The 26,502-nt window shown below is 38.8% G+C and overlaps 1 protein-coding gene across 1 annotated transcript; it reads right to left on the reverse strand.

Annotated features, from left to right (window-relative positions):
• Window positions 1–426: 426 nt before the first annotated feature.
• Window positions 427–24,590, reverse strand: b4galnt3b (beta-1,4-N-acetyl-galactosaminyl transferase 3b). Its single transcript, XM_023275392.3, has 20 exons — window positions 24,073–24,590; window positions 18,302–18,357; window positions 18,122–18,205; window positions 15,540–15,635; window positions 13,940–14,030; window positions 13,706–13,806; window positions 13,543–13,610; window positions 11,075–11,153; window positions 10,857–10,923; window positions 10,560–10,691; window positions 10,325–10,434; window positions 9,646–9,746; window positions 9,317–9,378; window positions 8,088–9,219; window positions 7,143–7,393; window positions 5,210–5,363; window positions 5,049–5,121; window positions 4,802–4,955; window positions 3,167–3,293; window positions 427–1,732 (listed from the first exon to the last, which is right to left on the reverse strand). Exons 1-20 carry the CDS (start codon window positions 24,206–24,208, stop codon window positions 1,621–1,623), a joined length of 3,186 nt encoding a protein of 1,061 aa, XP_023131160.2. The 5' UTR covers window positions 24,209–24,590; the 3' UTR covers window positions 427–1,620.
• Between the last annotated feature and the right edge of the window lie 1,912 nt (window positions 24,591–26,502).

Raw genomic sequence — 26,502 nt, forward strand, 5'->3', positions numbered from 1 at the left:
CACAACTGTACAAAAAGACAAAGACTAATTTCCAGTATTAACAGAAAGATGAGGTATATCTAAAAGAACAAAGTAGATTTTATAAAGTAACCCAGAAGGAGTGGAAAAGGAGGAAAGGGGAAAACATACAACCAAAACCTAGTATTAGAAGATTCAATGCTCTGGAAGAAGAAAAATTATATAAACAATCACACCACTTTTAGCAGTGTTACAAACCAGAACTGTGTTTTGTCTTCTTTGTCCGAAATGACAAGTGAAACAGCTTGACTTGAATCAGTTTGTACTGAATAATCTAAGAAAGGCACCACAATTTTAATTAAAGTGGAATGTGAACAATCAGAAAATGCTGCCTAATTTTAAATAACAAAACAAGATAAAAACACACAATCATTTTTCAACAAAAAATAAGTGAGGCACTAAGAAAAAAAAGTTTTGTTTCTTTTAATAAAGAACAATTAAGAATAGCAGGGAGAGCAACAAAAAGAAAATTAGCTAGCTTTAAAAATAATTGCTAAAACGCAGTGTTGCATTTTAACAGATTTGCCTGACAGTCCGTCATGCTGAAAAACTAATCATGCATTTCAGCACAGGAAAAAAGCAGAAGTCCCTCCATTTACCTAAGTTTGACCTCCTTTCTTTGGTGAGTGGTAGTACAGGGAGGGCAAGCAGAATAAGGCAACATACTCTCACAATAATGCATCAGTTCATATTTCTGGCATAGGATCATTCTTTCTCTGCTTAAGGCAAAACACAATAGCTTACAAATCTGAATCATAGCCCTGTTTTGATATGCGATTAAAAATTATTATTTTCTTTCACTTTTTTTCCTGACTCATCTGTAAAAACACCCCTTAGTACCTGAATAACAGTTACAGCAGAGCAGAAAACACATTTATTATAGCTTCCAACAAACGGGAGGGCACTCAAAAGGTAAACTGAGGTACACATCTGTTTTGAGAAAAAAAATTAACACAAAGGCAAAAAAAAAAAGAAACAACTAAAAACATTTATTTAATAAATAGATTTTTTTCTGTAATTTACAACATGACAAATAAGGCTGTGTTTACCTTACACACAATCTACAATGACAACTACACGTATTTCTATTTTGTGACAAAGAAAAAAAAACATTGTTTTCCCCAGTTAAGACTCATGTGCAAGGCTTGTGATGTTTATGAAATAGGACATTTGTGTGTTTACGTCCAGAAGTGTTGACTGTCACTTAGGAGTCCAGTTGTGTCTTTGGATCAGGTCACTTCCTTACAGCCTTTAGTGCAGGTCATAGTCTCGGTCAGCAACATTGTGCACAGCAGTAACTTCATATATAAAGTCACACAGTCAGCGGCGTTCATTAGCCAGTACCCTCTTAGTAGTCAACAGCCTATCCAGTGAAATTAACTCTGACCTTATTAGTAGTATCTCCTTAGCAATGACCTTCACTGCAGCCAGCTGTCTCCTAAAGCCTGAGTGAACGAAGTCAGTGTCCAGTCCCATGTCACCCTCTCTGACGGTCAGCAGGTATTACTATTACATAGGAGGCATCGAGCTCTGGCCTTAAAGTGCTCTGGTTGCCATGGTGGTAACCGTGACAATGTCATGGTGCAGCAGCAGGTGACAAGGTCACCTGTGTCCTTCTGACATTCGCCGATTCCACATGCCTCGTTTGGAGTGATAGTGATGGGAAAAGTTCCTCAAGTAGATCCTTTCCACTTCCAGTCCTGCATGGAGGATCCTGGAGCAGAGAACAGAGGCTTTACTTAGCTTGGTCTCCAAAGTTTGTAAGTCACTATGTGAAAAATAAATGAATTCATAAAAGGCCAAATCCCAGAAAAAAACAGATAATAGTCGCTTTATGTTTTTGCGTCTTACATTTCAAATAATATAATTTAGGAGTGCTACTTCTTTTTCGTCTGTTCAACATTAAAATCATCTTAAACCTGCCGTAACTGATTTTTTTTGGCTTTTTGGGAGCAGCCCAAAACATTGATCATCTTTTTCGCCAATATGGCAAGTTTGTTGGCAAACAGTTGCTTATGTACAAACTCAGCAGTTATGGAGTAACATTAGCACTGATTCTCTCTCTCTGTTTGTTTCTGGCTACCTGGTGATATAACTCAACATGTCCTTCAGCTCAGTTTTGGTTTCTACCATGTCTTGCGACAAATATCTTTCTCTTTAAAATGTACAATGCTCCAATATATTCTTCAGCCAGTCACATTTTCTGAAAACAGCTACCTGCTGTAACCAAAACTGACACTGTGAGAGGTGTAAACAAGCTAAACAAGGAGCTAAACAATAAGTTGAAATTTATAGCAGACTAGAGCTTCAGATTCAAATGTCAATTCTGTGGAACTGTTTTGATTCTAGTATTTGTTGGATATTTTTTCAGTTTTGATGCCTTTGAAAGCACAATATAAAAATATCGGTTTAATTTCACCTTGTATTTTTTTTGCAGCATCCCCTAAATGCACAGTACAAGGAAAAGCAGGCTGATAAATCACGAGGCACCATTTATCTGTCTTCAAAGCATGCACTGCTTACAAGGAAATTTTAAAAAACATTCCAAGTCTTTCACTCTTTTGTGTATAATCAGTCTGTCATGTTCAGTGCCTTGCAGCAGTTACAGTATAACGTCTTTCCTTCTTTGTCTCCATTTGCTACAGTTCGTAATTATGGAGTCTTTGTAGAATTACTTTTGTCTTTTATAGTGAACATGCATGAGCTCGTTATGTGCATGAGACCATTATTCCTGTCAGTTTTCCTCAATACATCATATATTTGTTAGTAAAAATTAGCCATAAGTCTCATTCCAAATAGAACTGTGGATCATTCTCTTTTCTGACAGATGTTTCGCTTTCTGTTGAACTCATTGACTCATAGTGTTGCTGAAGTCTTTAATGTGACTGAAAATCAGCTTGAAGCTTCACTGATATATTCCTGTTCTTGCAACAAATGATCCATAATGACATTTTGCAAATTACTTGCATGAATAAGAAAAACATTACAAACAACAGCAGGGATCAGAAATGGAAGAAGAACTTTGTCCAGTAGTGTGAAAATCCTTTAAAGCTTCATGTGAAATCATAACTTCTTAATAAAGAAAATGGCCTAAAAACAACAAGTACATCTTTTAAGAGACATAAGAGACAGGAAGTGAGGAACACACCTGTCGAGGAGCTCCCAGTCCTCTCCTCCCCAGCGGTCTGTGAATTCCCTGGTATTCATTCCTCCCACTGTGTCCAGATCTGACTTATAGATCCCCAGCAAGCCAAAGCCATTGACCTCCCAATAACCTGCAATACAGACAGTACAGACACATATTCATGAATATTTGAAACTGCCACTTAAAAACACAGTTCGTCTGAAAATGAAAAAGTGTTTAAGGTTGTTTTTTTCTTTACATCTCATACGATGACCACTACTTTTGTGTATCACCGTGAGCAAAACATTCTATCAATTTACATTTTCCACATGTTACAGCTTGGCAATATAAGATGCCAGAATTCACTAAAAAAAACAACCAGTGGAAATTATGTGTCTGAGTGTGTGTTGCTGGAGGCGAAAGGCAGTGAATCCAACATGTCAATGCAAGAGCAATGCAAAAAAATGTATCTTAGGCTACATATATGCCATAGTCATTCCTGTATTCACAAATCTACTCTGACTGAATCTCTAAACTGACAAAGAAACTGTGGAGACGCAGGCTTTCTGAACAAAGTCAGTAGTAACACAGAAGTACAAGAAGGGGAGAGCTGATGCAGAAAAGTCAGAAAATGTACAATGATCTGCACAATATGTCACAAATGCAGGTACACAAAGACGGACAAGACAGTAAAGACTTCAAATGGCAGCTAATCTAGTTCCTAGTTAAACCTTGGATAAGTGGAGTACAACCAAAGGTGGAACTGATTTCATTTTGGTGCAGATCTGGTCTGGGTTGACAGATCAGATCATGGAACATATATAATATTAGAGCAGACTAGAGCTCTCAGAGAGCCCTACTACTTAGGGTCTGCTTCTCCCTGTGCTGTGTGTTTAGCAGGGTTCCTATACGCACCAGAATAACAGATTCAATAATTTCTCACTTTCAACATCTTCCTGGTCACATTAAAGAACTTTTTCAGTTTTTAAGTTACACATTGTGAATTGCTTATGCCCTCCTCCTTTTCTTCCTCTGTGGAGCAGTGTTTCTCTATCTTTCTTGTCCTGTGCACACATACTGTGCATGTACTTGCACGCATGCATGCAGCAGACGTGCTACACATTCCTGCCATCGCTTTCACACTATTTCCCTGATCAACAGGTGGCGATAAAACACCAAGACATGCATCAATGCGACAACAACGGTTGGAAAATATGTGACTGCAAGCTAGTACATATGAATGCTAAAAAAAGCTACTTTAAAAGAAAAAATCTTTGAGGCCCAGGTAGTTCAGCTGGTTGAGCAGGTGACCCATGAACAGGGGCTATAGTCCCAAACGCAGTGGCCTGGGTTAGATTCCAGCTCACCACCCTTTGCTGTAGGTCTTCGCCCTACTTTCCTGTCTATCGCTTGACTAAAAAGGCCAAAAAATAACCTAAAAAAAAATCTTTGCAAATACTTTAAGAATGAATCAGTGAACATATAAGTGACTGTATCACTGAATATGTGCATAACTTTCTTACAAAACAGCTACATAGGAGGGCAGGTTTTGACGGAATGAAAAAAATCCTCTGGCATCATCTACTGATTTTGAAGTTTTTTTTCAAATTCACAAAATTTTAGTCATTTATGTAATTCACTGCATGTACGTCTTCCTACCTCTGGCCTCTAACGGCGTCGTACCGCAGTCTAGTCTCAAGACAATAGGAGCAAAGGCCATGTATCCCTCCACACAGTGCTTCCTGATGGTATCAATGATTGAGGGAGGGAAGTGGATGTGGAGGTCACAGAGAAACACAATGCTGTGGTCGTCCTAAAGAGAAACAAGGAGGGAAAAGTTAAGATCATAACATTCAGTGTTACTATTAATGTATGTTTTGTTGCTGAGTCATATTGCAATACACACATTTATGAGGTCGACACCTGCTTGTAGACCAGCGGAGCGCTCAAAGTTCCCACTTAGCTTCACATACTGGTACCTGGTGAATTCCACAAGCGTAATTGCAGAATATTCATTTCATGTACACTTCAATACAAGCTTGTGTTTTGTGTGAAAGTGAAGCAAACCTGGGGAGTGAGGATTTCTGTAGAGCCTTCCTCACGTCCATGTCGGTGCTGTTGTAGTCGGTGATGATGAGGTTGAAGTTGGTGTCACCAGTTTCTCTAAAGAGACTCTCCATGTCAGTAATCAGCTGCTGCACCCACCGAGCCTGATTTTTCACTGAGGAAGACATGCAGGCAAATTATATTGTGCAGAAACAGAAAGAAACAGGGTAACTATACAGCATGTGCTCTCAAAATGAACCACAATCAGTTTTTTTTATTGTTTATTACATGCTTTGGGAGCTAATCACTCTCAAGTGGTACACAAATAATTACAGGACAATACTTTAAAGCAGTATTTCGAGTTATGTAGGTGACATAAACACAATGAAAAGAACAACATGTATTGTAGATCAACAAATCAGCCTGAAACTATTTACTTTCTTAAGTCCTGTAAAAAGGAGATTGTTGACATTAACAGGCTCACCATGCCCACATAGTTCACTTTGGTGTGAACTTTGTGTACCAGTATTTATGCGTCAGTTTCAAATTCATATTATTATTGTATTATTATTATTGCAGGTGATGCTGACCAGCAGGCCTAGGGCAGGTAGGCCGGTAGGGATTTCAGAGAAATTAACCTTGTTTCTGTGCATTTCAAAAACAGGCTGTCGAGATCTGAGTTTTTGCACAGCTTTGATCACTAAGTAATAGTACACAGAGCACACAACAAGTCCATTCTATCCTCGAGTAATAAAATAACGATAACTGACAACTGTATTTTTTGTGTTTTGTTTTTTTAAGAGGGAATGAAAGTCTTAATTTTGTGAAACTTAAAATGTTTTCCATGTGGTCCTACACTGTATTATCGTCACTGATGGTAAAATGTGTCTAAACACCTGAGTATTTTCTTCTTTTTTTACAAATAAAAAAAAATGTAAAAATTACAGGCAGTGGTTAAACAAAGCACAGGTACGCATGATTACAAAGTGTGTAACAGTATTGTGAAAAGCAACAGTTGAGAGGATAGGACCACAGTACTAGAGACTACAAGAAAAGAATATTGCTTTCATAAACCACAAAACAAAAATAGGACAGGCTATCACTTCTTGTTGTGAGGTACGTGTCCCATATTTTCAAGGGAGGATCGTATTTGTCCTATTGGAGTCACCTGAGTAACCTGATAGTAAATGTTTTTGTAGGTGAAGTTGTCACACGTGCCAGATTTAAACTTGTACTTTTGGACTTGAACAAAAATGAATTGCTTGTTTTATGGTGCCTTTTCTGGGCTGTGACATTTGACTTATGCATTCACACATTGTGGGGGTTTATCTGAGAGCAGGAGTCAAGGAAAAATATGCACGTCATCTCATGATTTGCAGTTAAGGTTATGCATTTGTTTTATATAGAAATTGACTTTATCCCAGTGTTTTTGCCTACAGTTCTAATTAATGTGATTTCATAAACCAATCTTGACTGATTTTTGATGATCTTATTCTATCTCTACTCTGCTGTATTTTGCTTCTCTGTGACTGATCAAGGAAATAGGCCTGTGTGAGTTTTTCATACTAATTTAGCTTAGCTTTTTTTCCTTATTTTTCTTCTGTGTTAAAATTGTAAAAATATGATTAATTCAGCTACTTATTGTATCTCTATCTTTGTAGCTGTAAGACAGGTTTGTGTTGCTGTGGCGTTGAGGGTGTGGCACTGATGATGGCAACTCCCAACCATTACTTAATCATCCAATAGATCTGAAAAACTATCCAACCAATTATGAAAATTGTTAGGTGGAGTATATTTGCTTGCCTTGTGTCTTTGTTCACTTTGTCACTCAAGCACAAGGCTTTGTTTGTGTGTTTCCAAGTTAAAGCAGAAAACCTGATTTGGCTGCAGGATGTGCTGAGAACCCTGTTGTTACTTGGTGAATACTAAATTTGAATCTTGGAGTAGACTCTACCTGGCACTATGAAGTGGACGGTGGCAACAGGATTCCACTGGAAGCCCACCGGGTTGCACAGCACCAGCTGAGGTTTCGACCGTTGGAAGCTGAAGCTGCGCCTGCTGCGGCGAATCAGAGCGTAGATGTAGCGCGACAGACGCAGCAACTGGCCATTCGCATCTTTCACCTCCAGCTCCAAAAGATAGCGGCTACCCTGGACCCCGTCCACACGCTTCACCACGTTAACCACTCGCACCAACGTAAACTGCCTGCAAGGTCAACCAGAGACAAAAAAAACATATGCGCTGTAAATGTGCTCTTTCCACATTAGTGTTTTTAGCTGCTTCGCTATATTAGTAGAAGATGCAACATGTTCAAAAAACATTGAAAAGCCATGAAAACACAGAGGATAATTAAGGAAAAAGTACAATCAGTGTGAAATCACACAATGTTGAATAAGTAAAAACTTCACCACCTTAAGTTAAAGGTATTTGATTATAGGTGTAATTAAAAATAGCACAACATAATATAATATCACTCAAAGAAGATACATAAAGATTATTAACAATAAAGTTTCAAAAGGATAAGTAGCAATTATGCACTAAAGCAAATCATGTCAGTATAAAATGTTTGTATACTATCATACTAATTACTCATGTTTGCTGTGAAATCAGTGGAGAGGAAGCCAATATTATCCATTTTACATACAGATGACTAGTTTCATACATAAAAATAAATACATAATTTACAGACTAGTAAAATGCAATAGATCCCCTTTGCAAAGGAGCCACATTAACATAGCAGTATGAACAGTAGTTGAGTAAATGGTGTTTCCACAGTTTTTAAATTTAAACCACCAAGTTTGTTTACAACTTATATTTAATAACATAAATTACATCCTGCAATTCAAGTGAAGCTAAAAGTTGCTATAAAGGCCTCTGGAAGTGATGCATCCACACTTACCCGTGGTGCTTTTCATTCAGCTGCTCCATAAAAGCTTCAACGATGGGTAAAGCATCACTAGAGTGGAGCAGGAGGTTTCCAGAGATGTTGCATCGCAGGTCGATCCAATCGGAACGCTGCGCCTGCAGATCCAGATGGCTGACCTGGAAGGTTTGGTTCCAGCTGACCTGAGTGTCGAACACCGGAGCAGGGGTTTGATCCTCATCATCAGCACCGTCAAATTCCTTTCCTGGTCCCCACAGAGAGTCTCCCTCATTCCGCCTGGTGCTTCTCTGGTTCTCAGCCCTGTCGTGAACCTCGTCCTCCTCCCCGACTTCTCCTTCCACGTCTGACCACTTTTTGCGCGTCTTCTCTCTAGGAATCGTCTTAACTCTTTGGATGCTGTTTTCTAAATCTTGCTGCAGAGGCATATTCATCTCTATCTCTCTATCCCTGAGGCTTTTTCTGCCATCTGCATTCCTTTGATTTGACATGACTAAAGGCCGTTTGATGTCTCTCTTCTGAGTGGTTAAATGCTTGGAGATGGCTGGCTGCAGCTCTTTCTCTCTGGTTACAAACTTTCGCTGCTTGGCCACTGTGGGCTTTTCAGGCAGAGGAGTGTCTCTGTGTTGCTCTGATGGGACAACTCGCCTTGCTTTAAGCTGCATTTCTTTAACTGGTATCAGTGGATTATTCTGTTCTGGTCTCACAGCCGATTTTACCTTTTGTCTCTGTGCTGCTCTCGATTTTACTTTTGCCTTTATCTGAAGTTTGTTTGTAATTGGGCGTTCTTGTTTTAACCGTGTCCAGGTTTGTTGCAGGTGATGTTCTGAAGTTTGCGTTGGCACTGACTGTGGAGGCACAGTTGGTTCTTTTGCCACTGGCTGAGTCACTTGGTCTCTTCTCTGCCTCTTCTTCATCTTCCCTATGTGCAGTCTTGTATCAGAAGAGTTCTCCACTGTGTTGTTTGTTTCTTGGATGTCCAAGGAGAAGAGTTTGCGCCGGCGTTTCTGAGCATAATCATCATAATCATCGCCATAGTCTGGGAAAAGGGCGTTGTCTATCTCGTCCAGCTTGATTTCCTTCTCTTGTTCATAGGCCTCATTGCCATACTCCTCATCTAAGACTGATTTCTTCCTCTGGAAGCCAAAATCTAGCAAACATTAGAAACAGAGACAAAAGGAGAGTGAATAGAACTGGTAATATAAGGAACTTGCTTTTGTTTGGAAAGAAGTATAAAACACCTCTACCTGCAGTTCCACTTTCCTGCACACCTGGACGGTCTAGTCTCATGTATCTAGAGAAACCAAACCTGGGGAAAAAGGTCAAGAAACAAAATTACGAAAAAATAAAGAAGTCATTTTACTTGGGAACATTCAAGTCACAAATTAATGCTTTCAGATGTAACTTAAAAATAAAAATAGATTTTCAGCAGACTGAGCACTATAACACTCTTTATTGGTGAATTACTTCTAATTCAACTTTGTTAATTGCGTATACATTTTCATTAGGTACACAACGTTACAGTTTTACTACATGTGGATTTATATTTGTCATGTTTCTTCAGCAGAGCTCTCACATCTTCATGTAGTAAGGACTCTCAGGGTAGAAGCAGCTCTTCTCTGTCTCCATGTGTGTGAGTCTTGTGTAGTCATTTGGATAGATGTAGGACATGTGGACCTGGGCAAATGAAACATGTCATGCTGTAAAGTATTTAACAGCTTGATGTTTGGTATGAATCATGATATCTTGTGTAATAAAAGCTGAGATAAAGAGTATAAACACATTCCATCTAGTTTGTTTAATCATTAAATTAGAGCCTCAGCAGTTCTACAAGGAATAAAGACTACTTCAGATTCTTTTAGTGACATCTTGAAGCCGTGTCGTCCATGAGGTTGCTAGGCAACCAGCACAGACTCAAGGAAGTCACTGCCAAATCTTTAAAAGTTAAGTATGACACATAGAGCCCACAGATCTTCACACTGCAATGTAACCCACTTTCCTTGTACTTCCTACTTTAAACAACGTCAAGCATTTCACTTCACCAGTGATGGGCCTGTCTGCTATCCACCGATCTGTTCGTTTTTGCTAAAAACAATAAAACTGCAGATTAAAAAGAAGCACGAGAATAACATTAAAGACGGAAAAAGCTCCCATATCACTTGATCTTTTGCATTTGGGACCTTTTTGTGTGAACAATAACAAATAATGTGATCAAGCACCAGCACAAAAGCGAAATAACCCATATAAACACGTACAAACTGCAGTCCTTGATAGCGAAGCAGTGGAAAGTCTTTGATTGTGTAGCTGGGATTGTACGAGCAGTCAGGCAGAACACCTTGCAGGAACTTGCTGTTTATGAGAGGAACTGTAAGACAAACACAATGCACAGATTTGAGGGGAGATTACTCTGTGCATTTAGAAAGAGGAAATCACTTGCACATTACTTGCATCCGGGATGATAGAACATATGGCAGAGAAACCGAGAGAGACCTTGGTAGAACGTGTCTCTCGGATCTTCACTTAGCATGTCTGCTGCATGGCTGTGCTTTGTGGGGGCGTGTTGGTGGCTTGCAGCTGTCTGTGGTATGTGGCCCACGTCACTCATTAACAAGGCAGACTCATCTGTGGGATCAAGTCACGTCGCGTTAGAATAAGAGAAGTGCTTTCTTACTATTGTAAAACAAAACCACTGAGTTTCAGTTTTGAGAATCCTTGCAGAGTAATAAAAGCAAACAGTCCTTGATTATGATGGAGATTTAACTGCGACTGATTTAATGGAGTACTTACTAACATAGAGGGAGATGTGCTTGGATTCAACAATCATAAACCTAGAGTCCTGGTCCAGGAGCTGCCACTGTGTGAAGACAAACAAATAACTGCTTGTCTCTTTCACTTTACTGCTCACTTTGAGTATAAAAATAAGCACAGACTTGGCCTAAGAGCTGGAACCAATGAAACACGGGGAGAAAACCGACAGAGGACATTTTCTGAATCTAACAACTTACTGCCACTTCCACATGGTCAGTCCCTTTGTTGTTTTGCTTGTGGATAACTTCAAAAAAGTACCTCCTCTGAGCAGACAGCCTGTCAGAAAGTAAAGGTTTATATTCAGTGCTATGTCACATGAAAACTCAACATTAACTTTCAGCTAAAGAAACAGCTCAAAGCTTTAATCTGTGTAGGTCATAACTCGACATTTAGCCCACAGCGGCTCGCGTGACCAGATAAAAATCAGTGTACCTGTGCATTTCCTCTACATGTTCATCTTGAGGCTGATCATGCAGATATTTCCCTATTCTCAGGAATATAGATGAGATTTGGAAACTCCACCAGCTTATCTTTCAATTGCAAAGATTTTTTTCCAAATTTTGACCCGTTTTAGTGTTGAAACTGCAACGGCGTGTACAAAAAAATGATATCTGATGACACAGTCCTGGACATGGACAAATTCAAACAACAGATGAAATAATAATAAACAAATAATAAAATATGGTATTTAAAACCAAAAAAATAAGGTTATCAGGATAAGAGATTTTTTTCTTGGTTTTAACTTGAAACTTAAAAACACAGGGAAGATCTGATTTCAACAGGCAGAGGGTGGAACAGTTTGCAAAACCTTCATTTGAGATCTTGGAACAGTGACAGTAAGGGTGTGACATGACCTGAGCCAGCTGGGAACAGTGTGTATGAATCATATCAGAAATATGAGAGAGTAGCCAAGTCATACAGTGAAATCTCAATCCTAAAAAGCAAATGAAAGAAGTTAAATACCTCTAACATACCTAGCTGGGTCAATATACAATTATGGGACTTTCTGTAACATAGTTGACATTTTTGCTGTTTTCAGACCTAAAATCAACATGACCGCCTATAACCAAACACCACATGGAATTTTTACTGAAAGATTCTTCTAAAATATTATATATACAAATGAGTAAAATTTAAATTGAAAGTAATTTATAAAGATATTGCAGTAAACCTGTTGACGTGATAAATCTACACTTGACTCACACACTACTTTATATTAAATAACTCAGAAAGCCTTGGAGTCTGGCCAGTCTTTTCTTCAGAAGGAAATGACATCATGTGGAGCAGGTCATGTGATCTGGAATTAACACACTTCCTTGAGAGGTGTTTTTGTAATGAGTAACTTAGTTGAAAGTGATTTCTTGGACACAGATACAATTTGTTATTTTCCACATAAAATTTGATGTATTGCCAAAAAAGAAATATCTGTCATGATTATCTCAACTTAATAAAAAGAAGACGAATAAGCCCATTTAATTACTGTTTAGCTAATTAGAAGGTGGTTGTCATTAAATTCAGATGGTTATGTAGTTGACATTTTAGTGATATCCAGTCATTTTGTAATGAGTAAATGATTGTTTCCATAATAAATAATTATGGAATTAGTAAAGACATAATCATAATGTATATAAAAAACATTACTTTTTTTAACTTTTAATAAAAATGTATACAAGATATATCCCATGGACTTCAAAAGTCCCTCAATTATATATTGACCCAGTTAATCCCTGAAATAGTTTCCTAATTTTGCATGTTTTTATCTACTTTTATGGTAATTTTATTGTTGTTGCTCATGCATTTATCCAACACCTGTATAAGTGTGGGTAATAATAAATAATAAAATAACAAACTGATTTAGATACATGTCTCCCTCTGATAGGTTTGTTCTCTTAAAGTCGTAAAAAAAAGCATTTGAAGTAAACATTTATGCTCTTGTGGTTTCAGGGTAAGACGTGCTGGAAAGTCACAGTGCTGATATCAGCATCTTGTGTTGTGGGTGTCAAGTCACCAAAATGGGTTCAGACTATGAAGACCACAACATTTCCTGTCCCATTGCAGTAAACCACACCCACACCGTGTGACAACGCTTTCCAGCATGCCAGCCATAATGCTATGTCATCATTGGAAACATTAGTGTCATTTTTTCCAGATAAAAGTTGTTCGTGCACCTAAACCAGCACATACATTTTCACAAAGGGCTGCTGCATTAGATGTGCTTGCATTTATGCACTGGTTTGATGTGTAGCCTGACAATTAGTGTTACTGTGTGTTGTTGTACATGTGTTCTTCTCAGTGATTTAAAGTGGAAGCTTGTTAGCTGGAATGAAGGTGTATCACATTCTGTTTATTGTTGTTCCAATCATAATTCAACGTGTTTTAATGAGAGTATGATGACAGCTATACGGTTGGTGGTTCATGGTGTTTGAAGGTGGCTGTTAAATCTGGTCAATCCACTCACACCTCTTGATAAAGCTCATTAGCTGAGATTAAGTGTGTTTTTAATGTGTGTGATTGTATTTAGCCATATGTTTTCAAAGTATAGAGAAAAGCACATCATTTCGGGACCTTTAACAACTGAATTTTGAGGTCAGCATGCAGTTTGGTTTGTTCATTTACCCACATAGGTGTTGATCTTACAGTAAATTCTAGTTTTTAATCCACTCACCTAACAGGTCTGGAGGTCTGACTGGCATATTTGTCGAACTCGCCCGGGGCTGTCCACTCTGTGCCAGTCTAGAAATGAAAAACCCAGCATGCAAACAGATATTGCAGAGTCAAATATGTGTAAACAACACTCTGATACTTGAGGGGATGACAAATATTCATACCTTTCCAACCCATGACAACAACTGCAAGTTGAGTGGAGAGTCGTCTGTGCTGAGCCACAATTCAGAGTTATCATCAGAGCTCAACGCAAACACAAACTCTCCTGAGACCGGGAGGAGAAAACAAGACAAAGGTTTAAGGGACTGAATGAGGAAGAGATACAGGGGAGTATAGTGTGACATATATGAACTCTGTGCAGTAACAGGCAGCACAAAGAGAAAAAGCACATAATGTACCATCAGTATATGGATGTAAGTAACCAAATATCCTTAGTCCATAGTTGGTCCACTGAGGAGAGACGGCCAGTTTCTGCACTGTCGTCCTGGACTGAAAGAGAAATAAAAGGGAAACAGAGAATCAGCCACAATGTTGACTCAAAGAGAAACTACATCTTGAGTCCCAGGACATGAGGATCTTGCATGTAGATGTAGAATGCACCTCTGAGTGAACATGAATGTGTATGTGTGAGTGTATTTGCCTACGCTTGTGTCAAAATGTGTAGAGGAATGTCTTCTTTGCCACATAAAAAACACCCAGCTGCACTTCAGTCAGCTGAATGGTTAGACCATATTTGTCAGCATAATCTTGGTGATGTTGTGGACTGATGCAAAACTAAATTAAAAATACCTGTGAAAAATCAGACACTCATTTAAATCAAAAAAATTAAAAAACATCTTCATTCAGATATCACTGATTTCAGCAAAGGTTTTGAGTATTTTCCTTTATTTCTAAATATTAACTCGAAAATTATAGTTTTTGCAGTAAGACATTACACGTATTGTATACTTTCCTGTTAAATTAAAAGGAAAATTAATAAATAAATTGTTAATGATTCTAAATAGGTTACTCACTGTGATCCTGTCCCCAGATTAATGTGGTTTAACTCTCCGAAATTCAAACCCCTCTAAAACTTTAAAATTGCATGTTCGCTTGCTTTATGTTATTTATTAGAGCCTGAAACTTTAAAAACTAAGAGAATCATCAGACAGTCAACTTGCTGATGGTCCATGAACTACTAATTCATCGTGCGTTGTCAGAAAACTTAACCAAAGCAAAGCCTGAAATCATGAAATCTCATCAAAATTGCTTTATTCTACAGACCTCATTTCAAAATTTACCAAAAATATGAAGAGTACGCAGTATCTAGATTCTGCAAGACAGCTAAAAATTCTGTGTTCCTTGGAAACACTGGGAAGCCATGTATGAATCAGCTGTGACCAACAGTTATCTAACAAAAATTCAGAGAACTTTCAGCTGAACTGGGATGAACTGCAGGAAGTGTTTACATAAAACACAGAGTAGTAAATTATGTGTAGTATGTAGGGACACCACTTTTCTAGCGTTAGTAACATCTGCAGGCACTTGGAAAAATGTTGAATCTAGGTGTTTTCAATTTTTAAAAGAAAAAAAATAACATTCTATGATGTATGACATTATAACTTTGCTATGCTTCACAAAAGACATTGCTGAGTTCCTTTTACTTTCTATAAAGATTGAAGACTTGATTGCTGTGAAAGCAAAAAACTCCTGTTTTGCATTCAAATGTATGGTGTTTAATGTTATGAGAGTGAAAAAAATGGTTTTGTTATCACACCTCTGACTGTTTTTAGTTGCAGATTTGTGAGGAAAAGATGTGAAAATGGCTGGTTGATGGATTAAGCATGCTATCATTTGCTAAACACAAAGCACAGCTGATGCCGATGGGAATGTCATTTGTTCCTCACTTTGGTCATGAACCAGCGACTTGATTTGGCAGAATAACTGAAAATGTAAATTATCAGTTAAACACAATTAATGAATAACCAAATAAACGGAGCAGATGAAAGTTTGACTCACATGGGGATACAGCGGGTAGTGCAGGTTCTTGCGCAGGTCAGCTGTAGAACTGCCACACCAGTCCTCAAAGACATGCAGATTGGCCTGGCCCTTATACTGCAGGAAGAGAGACGAGAGCGGGGACAATGTTGGGAACACAGCAGTGTTTGTGCTACACTCATTCAGCAGTGGGACAATCAACCATCTGGCCTCAGTACTTAGCAAACGAAGACCAACAAATACGCACTTCCTTGGATACCATTTGACAATACGGTGACAGAACTGCTCCTTTCAACTGCCACCTGATTCCTATAATCCACAGCTTTTCCTAGATGTAAACACGTCTTATTGAAAGAGGCGGTTCACCCAAATTCCAAACACATTTTGTTCCCATATGTTAAGCTGTATGGAGCTAAGCAGGTTTTAGGATCTGTCTGAAAGTAATAATAAAATCAAACCTATCTTCATGCATCCATAACAATGGAGCTTAGTGAGCAAATATGCTTTCATTGTAATCTGGAGAAGCTGACCCTTTAAGTAAAATATGTTTACTGTACACACAAGTAGAAGAATGGATTCCAGGAAGCGGGTGACAATGGCAGTCAAATTTCTCTTCCGCACTTCATGAAAATCAGGAGGAAACACTGGAACACGCGCTGCACGCGTAGATGACGAAGCAGTGGAGTCTCGGCAGGAGGCTAGATGTCCTGTAAACGCACACCTCTGTGACATCTGCCATGTTATCTGATCAGTGTGTGTGTGCGTTGATTGCAGCGCAGTGACAGAATACAGCAGGTCAGAGCCAAAACCAGTCCAGTAGTTCATCAGATTTCATTAGTGGTCAGACTAAGCACTCTGCTGTCATCAGCACAGTTAGTTAAATGTTAGCGTGATCCGAGCTCAGAGGTTCAGGCTGCATCTGTGGTGCTTGTAATCATTTAACAAGGCACTTTGGATCCATTTCCATGTTCAAGATTAAAGGCCACTTTACATTGAATCTGGGGCGCTCATTTGCTGTAAAGCTCAAATTTACTTTTATTCCAACTACGGCTTTGTTGCACTTTAAAAGAAAACTTTCAATCAGCAGCATAGTAAATCTGTTGTGACATTTATGGAGTTTTATACTGTAAACATGATCTGAGTCCTCAGCTGGACCTGCACATTACGTCATTGTTTTGGATGGAGGTTAAGCTGTTAAAAGTTGTGTTAACTACACATAAGACTGACCAACTATAACTTACTGCAGTATTTACAATAATTATTCATGTAAACTGTAGTTTTTACCACATTGTGACTTAACATGAAACACGATGTTTGGTTAAAGGAGCAGGAAATATGGATAAAATTTTCTATACTGCAAAAATATTATAGATTCACTTGCTAAAGCAGTGTTTGGGAATTTTAGCTATTCTTTGAATCCTGTGACTGCTTTTTGGACTGTGGGTTGGACAAACTGAACTCTGAGTTCAAACTTAAATGTTCAAAAGATCCAACATCTCACCAAAAACCATCTGATGACAGACTTATCTGATGTTATTGTACATGTTTAAGCAGTTAAACCTGCTGCTCACACTGATGCTTCATTATTCATAATCTAATAATAACATTGACAAAAAATTATCAGTTCGAAAGACCAAATCAATACTTTTACTCTAATACTTTACCTACATTTTGCTGTTAATAGTTAAGTACCTTTACTTGAGTAGAGGGTTTTACCTGTATTTTTCCATTGCTGTGTCAGTACTTTTGCTTAAGTGAAGGTTCTGAATACCTTTTCCACCACAAATAAATTATTTACCAGACTGCTGCTGCTCTCCAAAACAGCATCAGTGCACAGAGAAGTTTGTCAGAAAGAGCATCTTGACACTCTACAGGTTGAATTGTTTGGGAAAAATACGCAGCTCTACATATGATGTAAAAACGAACATGAAAATGACTCCAAATATTTAAGTAAATCTACTGCAGAAGGACTTGAAACTAAGAAAATCCTCATTTTGGAGTGGCCCAATCAGTTAAGACATTAATCCAACTGAAATACTGTGGAAAGACCTTGACAGCTGCTCACATGAGACATCCTGAAAATATGGCGAGCTGAAGCTGCTCTATATGGAGGAAGGGTCCAGAAACAACCTTTAATGTTGTACATGTCCGACTAGTACTTTCTGGAAACAGTAGCAATTATTGATGCCAGTTTGTGGATCAACAGGTTAGACAATTTATTTTAGAATGTAATGAACATCCAAAAACACCTCGGTGCCTCCGGCACAAACATGATCAGAGGGACTATTAATGCTAATAAAAAGCTCGGTTACACTGGCCTGCAAAGCCAGACACAGCAACAGCTCCCCCCAGACATGAAACACTAGGCGTAAGCAACTGGCCAAAGTACACTCCTGCTTAATATAGTGGAAATATGATGACCCTAATGCAAGGCAATGGAGTCTGCAGAGGCAGAGTCTGCTGCAGGAAAGACACTGTAAACACAGGCATAGGCACTGAGGTGGGAGGGAACTGGGCAGGCCCAGACAGGTTATTCAGAGTTCACAGTAGATGAGACAGAATATTTAGGTATGTGGGCACTGTACACATATATACACACACACCTCTGGTTTCCAGGTTTGTGGACTGTAGCTGGAGATCCAAGCAGCTAAATCTGCCGCAGCATCTGGTTGATGGTCCCGTCTCACCTAGAAAACACAGAAATCTCGGTGAACTCTCTCTGCACACAGCCTGGCAACACCATATTTTCTATTACCACTTCTTTTTCCATGCGCCACCCTTACCCTTTCATCCAACATGGCTCTCCTCCAGTTGCTGCCAGCAGCATCGGGACTCATACCTGAGGAAATGGATAAAACCAGTCAGAGCAGAGCGGGGCTGATGGGTAAATACGCAGCAGTCGCAGATGAACATGCAAAACTGTCACATGGTCTCCCCTACTAATCTGAAAGACATTTGTGATTTTCCCAGAACATGGAACAGGTTATTCTTGTACGGGGTACTTCCCCCAATGCCAAAAGTCACCCTCCAACTTTGGTACTAATCAATCTGAATCTCAAACACGCCTAACGCAACCACTGAAAGACAGCATTTCCTGCACACAGGTTACCATCACAACCAGCGTCATTAATCAAACTCACCATACGGTTCACCGTAGGTCACATGCTGCAAGTGAGCAGCAGATTTTCAGGTTTCTTATACAAGACGCTTTTTCATCCATTTCTTGGAGGCTTATGTTGCAGGAACAATGAAGCCCAGTGTCCCAACGGAATCCCACCCACTCCCCTGTTCCAATTCACTGCTGATGACCACCAAATGTAACTCATCTCAGTCACAGGCTTCAATGAGCTGCTATGGCATGGCACTCCTTTGCTGGCAAAAAACCCCCCAAAAAACTCCAGCGCTCAGCCAGAGCAGATGCAGTAATATTACCCCTTCTAACCTCTTCTGTCATCAAATTATAGGGTAGTGGGTATTTTAAAACCGGACCTCAGTGTTTGTGTTCTTTATGAGCTTGTGGCAGCAGTGAGTGAACTGGGGTTACAGCGCTTGTGAAGGTCTGTCATTATCACCAGGGTGGAGATCTCCAAGCACACACCCCTGAGACACGGGGGCCAATTTAGGCAACAGTAATTCTAGAGTGGTGGCTGAGAGACGCTAGTAAGGAGTATTTTTATCTCCATCTGCACTCATCCAGTCGTCCTACTTAGCCTATTCCGTTGTCTTTTCTCCACAATATTCACCACAGGACATAATAAGGCTTTTTTTTTTTGCTTCTTGTGTTCATTCAGTCATCCGTTCTAATTAAGAAAAACTGTCATTCAGGGCTTTGTTTGGTGACTCAGTTGATGAAATGATTCCTGCAGGCCTTTACTAGCTTCTGGCTTTCATACAGGGAGCAAAAATATATCTAATAAACAAAGAGACCGGAGGTTTTTCAAGTGGCTGTTTGATGATTCTGTCTGTTTTGCCGGGTTTGGACACTCTATCCCAGCTTCTAGGACATGGACAAACAAACTGCACTTGTAGAGTTAAGGGCTGAGTTTATGTAAAACATGCAGATCAGAAGGTAGTCAAATATGAAGTGTACATAATAAAACAAAAAGTCTAGTCGTATTTGCATAGTGAACACATATTTTGTTCTGTAGAGCTTTCAGTTTCAAGTAAAATCATGGATCCTAGATTAAAATGTCAAGTCACAGCTTTGGTTTCATTAGGTTTACATCAAAATAGAAGGAGCTGTGAGTGAATTATTTCTCTTTAAACAAAATCCAAATCATTTGCATGTTGAAGAAAAGCACCTTTATAACTATTAGAAAGCCAAATGGTTCCCAAGGATTTAGGAGTAAATTTCTCCTGGTAAATGATCAGGAGAAAAGTGCATGACCAGAAAATTAACCAGTGAAGCTGTTGAACTGACAAAACAAACACAGAAGCCCAATCAAAATTATGGAGAGAGGATAGTGTGGAGAAAAACTGGAACAGCTCATGATCCCAAAGCAAACCAACTTATCTGTCAAACAGTCTATTATGGTTTGGGTATGATATCAGTGAAGGAGCACACTGGGATTTATTGATGATTCAGATGCTGACAAAACCACTAGGTGAATGCACAAGTTTACAGGAGTATTCTGTCTGCACAGAATCAGTTAACCATATCACAACATAGCATTTATCAGGACAGTGATCTCAAGCATGCAGCCAAGGAACAAAAACACTCCTCATGATGCAAGATGATGGAACATTCTCAGCTGGGTAAGTCTATCACCTGATCTCGATGTGATTGGGTATGAAGTACACTTGCTGAAGATAATGAAGATAAGTTTAGAGAGACTCCAAAACAAGTAAGATCTAAGGGTGGCTACAGTGAACAGAGATTTCACCAAGGAAAGCTGAAATATTTTCTCCACAATATCAGTTATAAGGATTAAGTTTGACTTAATGTGTATCTGTCCACTTGTGTTTGAATCATTACACTATAATGTGTTAAAAGGTCCATATATGCACCATGTAGCTGTTTTATATCGACACAGTCCCAAACAGAAAAACTGAGATTTGGCACTTTAATTCAAATTTCATGTGCTGAGGCACATGAAGAACAAAGACACGTATAACTGTCCAAATACTGACACTCTGGACTAGTAAACAGCCATGAGGAAGTAACATATAGCAGACTGCAACATGTCAAAATGTTTACCCAAGCTGCACAAAATACCAAATAGGTGAGTAGCATTGGAGGGATACTGGTGAAAAGTTCTTGTCATTAACTCAACTACAACTGCTTCACCTTTACCAAAGGATTATTTTAAAATGTAGAAGTGCCTAGTACGGTAAATCACCACAGAAAAATCCCCTACCTACACAGGCAGCCATTTCTCCATTTGGACATTTATTAATTGCAGCACTTTAAATGTTATCTGTGTTAAGTGCCCGTGTGACCTCCATATGGGAAAAACAAGCCGTCCCTCAAAGACCCACATCTCTTTGAGTGCTCCTGTAGCAACCTGCGTTGCCAGTCTCAATCATTCACTTTGTTCTGTAGGTCGAAGGTGACGAGCGTATTACAAGAAGAATCTCTGACTGAGCCTACAGTTGAGTCTTATAAAGACACAGAGTCCTGTATTTCCTTTAATTCTCTTCGACGCTCCTTTTTTCCTGATGGTGAAATACTGGTATATGAGGCTTTTGTTTAGTTAGTGAGCAGGAAAATCAGCCGTTGTGCGTGATAAGATGCCAAGTATGTTTGTGAACAGATTACCAGCTGTAAAAGCTGTCTGACACTGATTCATGCAATGAACTTAGACCTTAGAAATATTCACTTAGCGTCATGGAAGGATGAAACTTCAGTGCAGGTGTGACCATGCAAATTACTGACGTTACCTACAACAAGAGCCACACAAGTGCAACAAAAAGCATTCAGCTGTGCCACTTGAAGTCACACTTTTGGCTTTATAAATTGTTTCAAATGTCTGCTTTTTGTAAATGTTCATCCTCTTCTTTGAATTACATTTAATGCCAGACATTTATTGTGAGAAATAGCTGCTGTTGCCTGGACTCACCTCAAGTTTTAAATAACAGAATCTGAATTAGCTTCATTGGCCAAATATGTAAGTAAGTAAGTAAGTAAAATTTATTTATATAGCACCTTTCACAGATACAAAATCACAAAGTGCTTTACAACAATAATAAAACAAGGATAAAAACAATAAGGATTAAGGTAAAAAATTGGTAGAACAGGGGAGCAACAGCTAAAATACAGTGCATCAAAAACAATAAATAAAACAGAGCAGGTACAGGTCAACCAAAAGCCTGTCAGAATAGGAATGTTTTTAGCTTCCTCATGAAAGCTTCACAGTAGTCGACCAATCTCAGCTGCAGAGGAAGAGCATTCCACAGTTTTGGTGCGAGAGCTTGGAAAGCACAGTCACCACGGGTTTTACACTTGGAACGAGGGACAACAAGTAATTTTTGTTGGCCTGACCTGAGAGTTCTACTCGGGCCGTACGGGTGATACAGATATATCGTGGTGATTGGTCACATAAAGCCTTAAAAGTTAGCACCAGTATTTTAAAATGTATGCGAAAATTGATGTGGACACCAACAATAAATGTGAAGCGCAAACAATTTCAACACATTTAAACAAGAGCGAAGGTGTTCAACTACTGTGTACGATAAATTCTGTCTAAATTGTGCCGATCCTGGTAATAGGAATTAATAGAGTTATCACCAATAAATACGGGGTAATGGAGTCTTTACAGATAAGAAGTAGGTGGATGATAATGCAAAACCTTAATTTCAATCAGAGCACTTTCAAATCAATGCAATAAGACTACATGCAATGAATGTTTAGTTACAGCACCTCAAAAACGCTTGTGTCTCCATACTGACTGAGCATAATTTATCATGCTGGCTTTAAATGGACATAAGATGCCTTTTGTCACCAGTACAACACCTGGAAGACAGCTGACAACCTACTTGTCACACTTCTATTACATATCAGAATTATTATTTTTATAGAATTATTATAATTACATGTCATTCTAATTATTTCTCTTTCCACCCAGCTCTAAGGCTACATGGAGTCCAGCCCAGGAGTATGTATACATACAGCCAAGCCTGTGATGTAGGTCTCAGGCACACGTTCACGCGCTCGGATTTTCTTTTAAGCGTGTGTGTGCATGATGCGTTGCCATCCTTCTGTTGTGGGTCCGACACAACAAGGCGACTGTTCTCACTGTTTTCATCTCGGCTCTTTGAGGTGACATCCCTGTGTTGAATGCGAGAGCAGCAAATGGTAAGCTGAACACGGTAAAGGGCAGGAAGTTTGGTTACCCAGTGTGAGACAGGACTTCCCCGTGAGCGTAAACCTGTCATCTGACCTTCTGACCTCCACCATCCCCCTCCTCTTACTGTCTCTCTCGTTTTAGAACACACACATGGAACTCCATCTCTCAAAATCAACCTGTTGCTCCACTTGCCGCTTCCTCTGCGAACGTCTACAACATCAATGACTGAAAGCAAAAGAGGATGTAAGGGGATGGATCCAGTTATTGCTCACATGGAGACTTTAATGAATTTAGATTGATCTAAACAGAAATTACACGGGATTTTACTTAATACTGAATGATCAGAAAACAGAAAATCTCTGCAAACTATAAAGTAATCATGTTAAATATTCCTGGAATTAATGCCACTTCAATAGTAATATTTTTTTGTACTATTCTGGTGCAATTTTAGCGACTTATGTGGATTACCAGGTTATAGTTTCATCTATTTAACATAAAGGAAAACTGCCTTTGACTTCAGCAAACAACCTGAACAGTTGCTAGGGTTGTGAAACACCTCTGTGGTCGTTTCTGAGGCTGCTGTTTACTGCAACATGTATCTGCATCCCTCTATTGGCTGTTTGAATAGGAGGTGGACAATATATTAGAAGTTGCAGGTCAACACCACTGTAAGAATGCAACTTTAAAAATACACCATGGAAATGAGAGAAAACAAAAAAAAACGTAAAGGGAAAAGACAAGTTTATTTCTTGCTTGTCCACATTCCCGTTTAATTAAAAAAAAATTCAATGTCACCTTTACAGTATTATTTTTTAGTACAAATTTAACAATATTTGTGTAACTGAAACACTTATTTGGGTTACCGATCTATGTGGCCATTTCTGGGGCTGCAGTTTACTGAAACACATATTTAACACAAGTGTTCCTCTATAGGAGGTAGACAATACACTAAAAGCTTTAAAATAATGTAGTTTAAGACCACTGAAAGAGCACAGCTTTAAAAATACACCACTGAGAGAAAACTGAAAAAAGTAAAGACCCCAGCAACTAGTGGGCATCTTATGTAAAGAAGTTATCTTTATATTCTGTGTGCTTTTGTAGTCATTTCATGCATGGTTTCTGGTGATGTTGCAGTACTAAGTTCGCAGCATCTTTATGCAAGTTTAGTTCTTGCTTCTCCACATCCTCATTTTTCTAAGAGATCAAGCCTCAGTGGTGTAAGTGTAAGTGACAAACACTTGTTGAGCAACAACGTGCCACAGACTCACCGATGTCACTGCTCCATGCTTTGGCTGCAACCATCTCATGGTAAACGGCCACAGCTCCGACCAGCAGAATCGCCCCAAACAGAAGATATCTGCCATTTCGCCGCAGTTTCTTCAAGGGGAAAAACGCCGCGATCATCTTGGCTCCCGGGGGAAACGTGCTCCCGAGTTACTCATCGGTCGGATCGCCCGCTTTGTCATCAGTAGGAGCCCGTCCACCCGCCGCCGCTCCCCCGGTGGGTTTGCGCACTACCGGCACCCTGGATGTCCCTGGTGCGCGGGTCCCCTGGCGGCTCTCATCCTGCGAAAATCAATCCCACCAGGACCTGCGCCACCCGGTACACCCGACACTGTGAGCTGTGGATCATGTAAAACTTTCAGCAGGTTTCCTGTTGCCTCTTATCTCCCGGTGCGCCCCGCTGCCGTGCTGACCTCTGCTCCGACTACTCCCGCATGAAAGCGCACACCGAGCTGCACAAAGAACACAGCGACGAGTGAAATCTCACACCAGCTCCAGCCTCCGCGCAACTTCCATGAAGACACGGCGAACATGGCAGACAGCGGTCGGAACAGGGACGATCTGCCTTCAAAGTTAAAGCACGAGAGTCACAGTGGCCAAAATGAACCAAAGAAAGTGAATATTTTGCATTTGTTGGGTTTACCTCTAAATTTTAACACTATAAGATCCCCCATCTTACTGTGTAAAGTGCCCTGACATGATTTTTGTGGTAAACATGCACTATATAAAAACAACTGAATTAAATCAAATTATTATGCTACATTTATTTAGAATAAGATATGATAAAACTTTATTAATCCCCAAATAAATTATTGTGCCAGATATTGCTCAGAAAAAAATGTCGAAACATAATAAATGCAGTGCGCAAAAAAAGTAGAAAAGCAATGAAAAACAAATACTAAAGTAAATTTTTTTTTCTAGAAGCCTATTGAAAAACAACAACAAATAAAAGCAATTCAAACAGCACATTATTACAGGCTTAGACAGTATTGATCTTTCAACGGATGTGGATTATGTCTTGCATTCAAAAGAGCCTTTTGCTAATCTTTTGGACACTGACCTGGACTGTACTACAAATGTCCATGTTTTCATGTGGTGGTTTATTTTGAAATCTACCGCCAGGCACACACTTTTGTTTGCATCTATATTGACAGCACTCTGTCTGAAATTAGAGGGAGGAGTAAACATGGGCAGCACCCCTCAGCCTTTACCTTGGGATTTACCTGCAGCAGGTATGTGTTACAAATATGTCCTTTAGTGGTTCTTTATCCTTCATACTGGAAGCCACACTTTAACCAGCTTTATATGAAACTGGTCATTTTCCCATTGAAGGTCCATTTTTTAGCACTTTATGAAGTGAGCAGCTGCATTACAACCTTTTTATTATTATTATTATTATTATTATTATTATTATTATTATTATTATTATTATTATTTAACATTAAGGGATCAATCCTTAATGTTAATTATTATTATTATTATTATTATTATTAATAATAATAATAATAATAATAATAATAATAATAATAATAATAATAATCACGAAAAATGTGGTTTCTATGTCTCACTTTTTGATATTTCTAATAACAAAACATCCAAATGAGTAGAAAGATTTAGCATTATGTAGTGTACGGCAACAGTTTTTGTACTACCTGTCAAAATCACTTTAAACCACTTAAATGACTTTAAGTCACTGTGCCTTGAAAGGTGTAAATACTGTTTGTTGACTTTTAATACAATTAGTTTTTCTGTAGATTTTAAAATTAGAAGTAATTTGTTTATAGTATAGTACAGAAATTTTTTGTAGAGTATATACTAACCTTTAATGTTAATAACCTGCCTGTTTTGCCTTTCTGTGTTTTTTGTTGTAAGTTGCTGAATACTTGAATAAATAAAGTATCTATCGATATCTATCTATCTATCTATCTATCTATCTATCTATCTATCTATCTATCTATCTATCTATCTATCTATCTATCTATCTATCTATCTATCTATCTATCTAAGAATTCTTAGTCAGGGTCTATAAGTTTCTAATCATTCTAACCTTTATCCAACATTTTATAAGACATGATGATCCAGATGGTTCAAAAAGATAGTTTAATTGAACTTAATACACCTATCTACATTTTCTGTATCAAAATTAAATAATATTTGATTTGTTTGAAGCTCAATTCAGCATTTAAACTTCATGTTGGTCAATAACCATGTTCAGATTGCCTCATATAAACCCACTGCTTTTGTCTATAGTCAAGCCAGCAAATAAAATTAAGAGACTATAATAACAAAAGCAAAAGCAATCAGACTCTCCCTGGTGACTGTTGTCCCCTCACCTGTCTGCGTTTACATAAATGAATGACCTCAGCGCAGCACATATACCACCAGGAAACACTCCCAGCAATACAATAAAATGA

This window comes from Amphiprion ocellaris, chromosome 3 (assembly GCF_022539595.1).
Source record: "Amphiprion ocellaris isolate individual 3 ecotype Okinawa chromosome 3, ASM2253959v1, whole genome shotgun sequence".
NCBI lineage: Eukaryota > Metazoa > Chordata > Actinopteri > Pomacentridae > Amphiprion > Amphiprion ocellaris.

Excerpts from the sequence above, each read along its gene's own strand:
- b4galnt3b (XM_023275392.3), bottom strand. The coding sequence starts at position 24,208 with ATGATCGCGGCGTTTTTCCCCTTGAAGAAACTGCGGCGAAATGGCAGA. Across the intron at positions 18,358-24,072 it reads AGCATGGAGCAGTGACATCG|GTATGAGTCCCGATGCTGCT; the intron begins GTGAGTCTGTGG and ends CCATTTCCTCAG. Across the intron at positions 13,807-13,939 it reads CTTACATCCATATACTGATG|GAGAGTTTGTGTTTGCGTTG; the intron begins GTACATTATGTG and ends TCCCGGTCTCAG.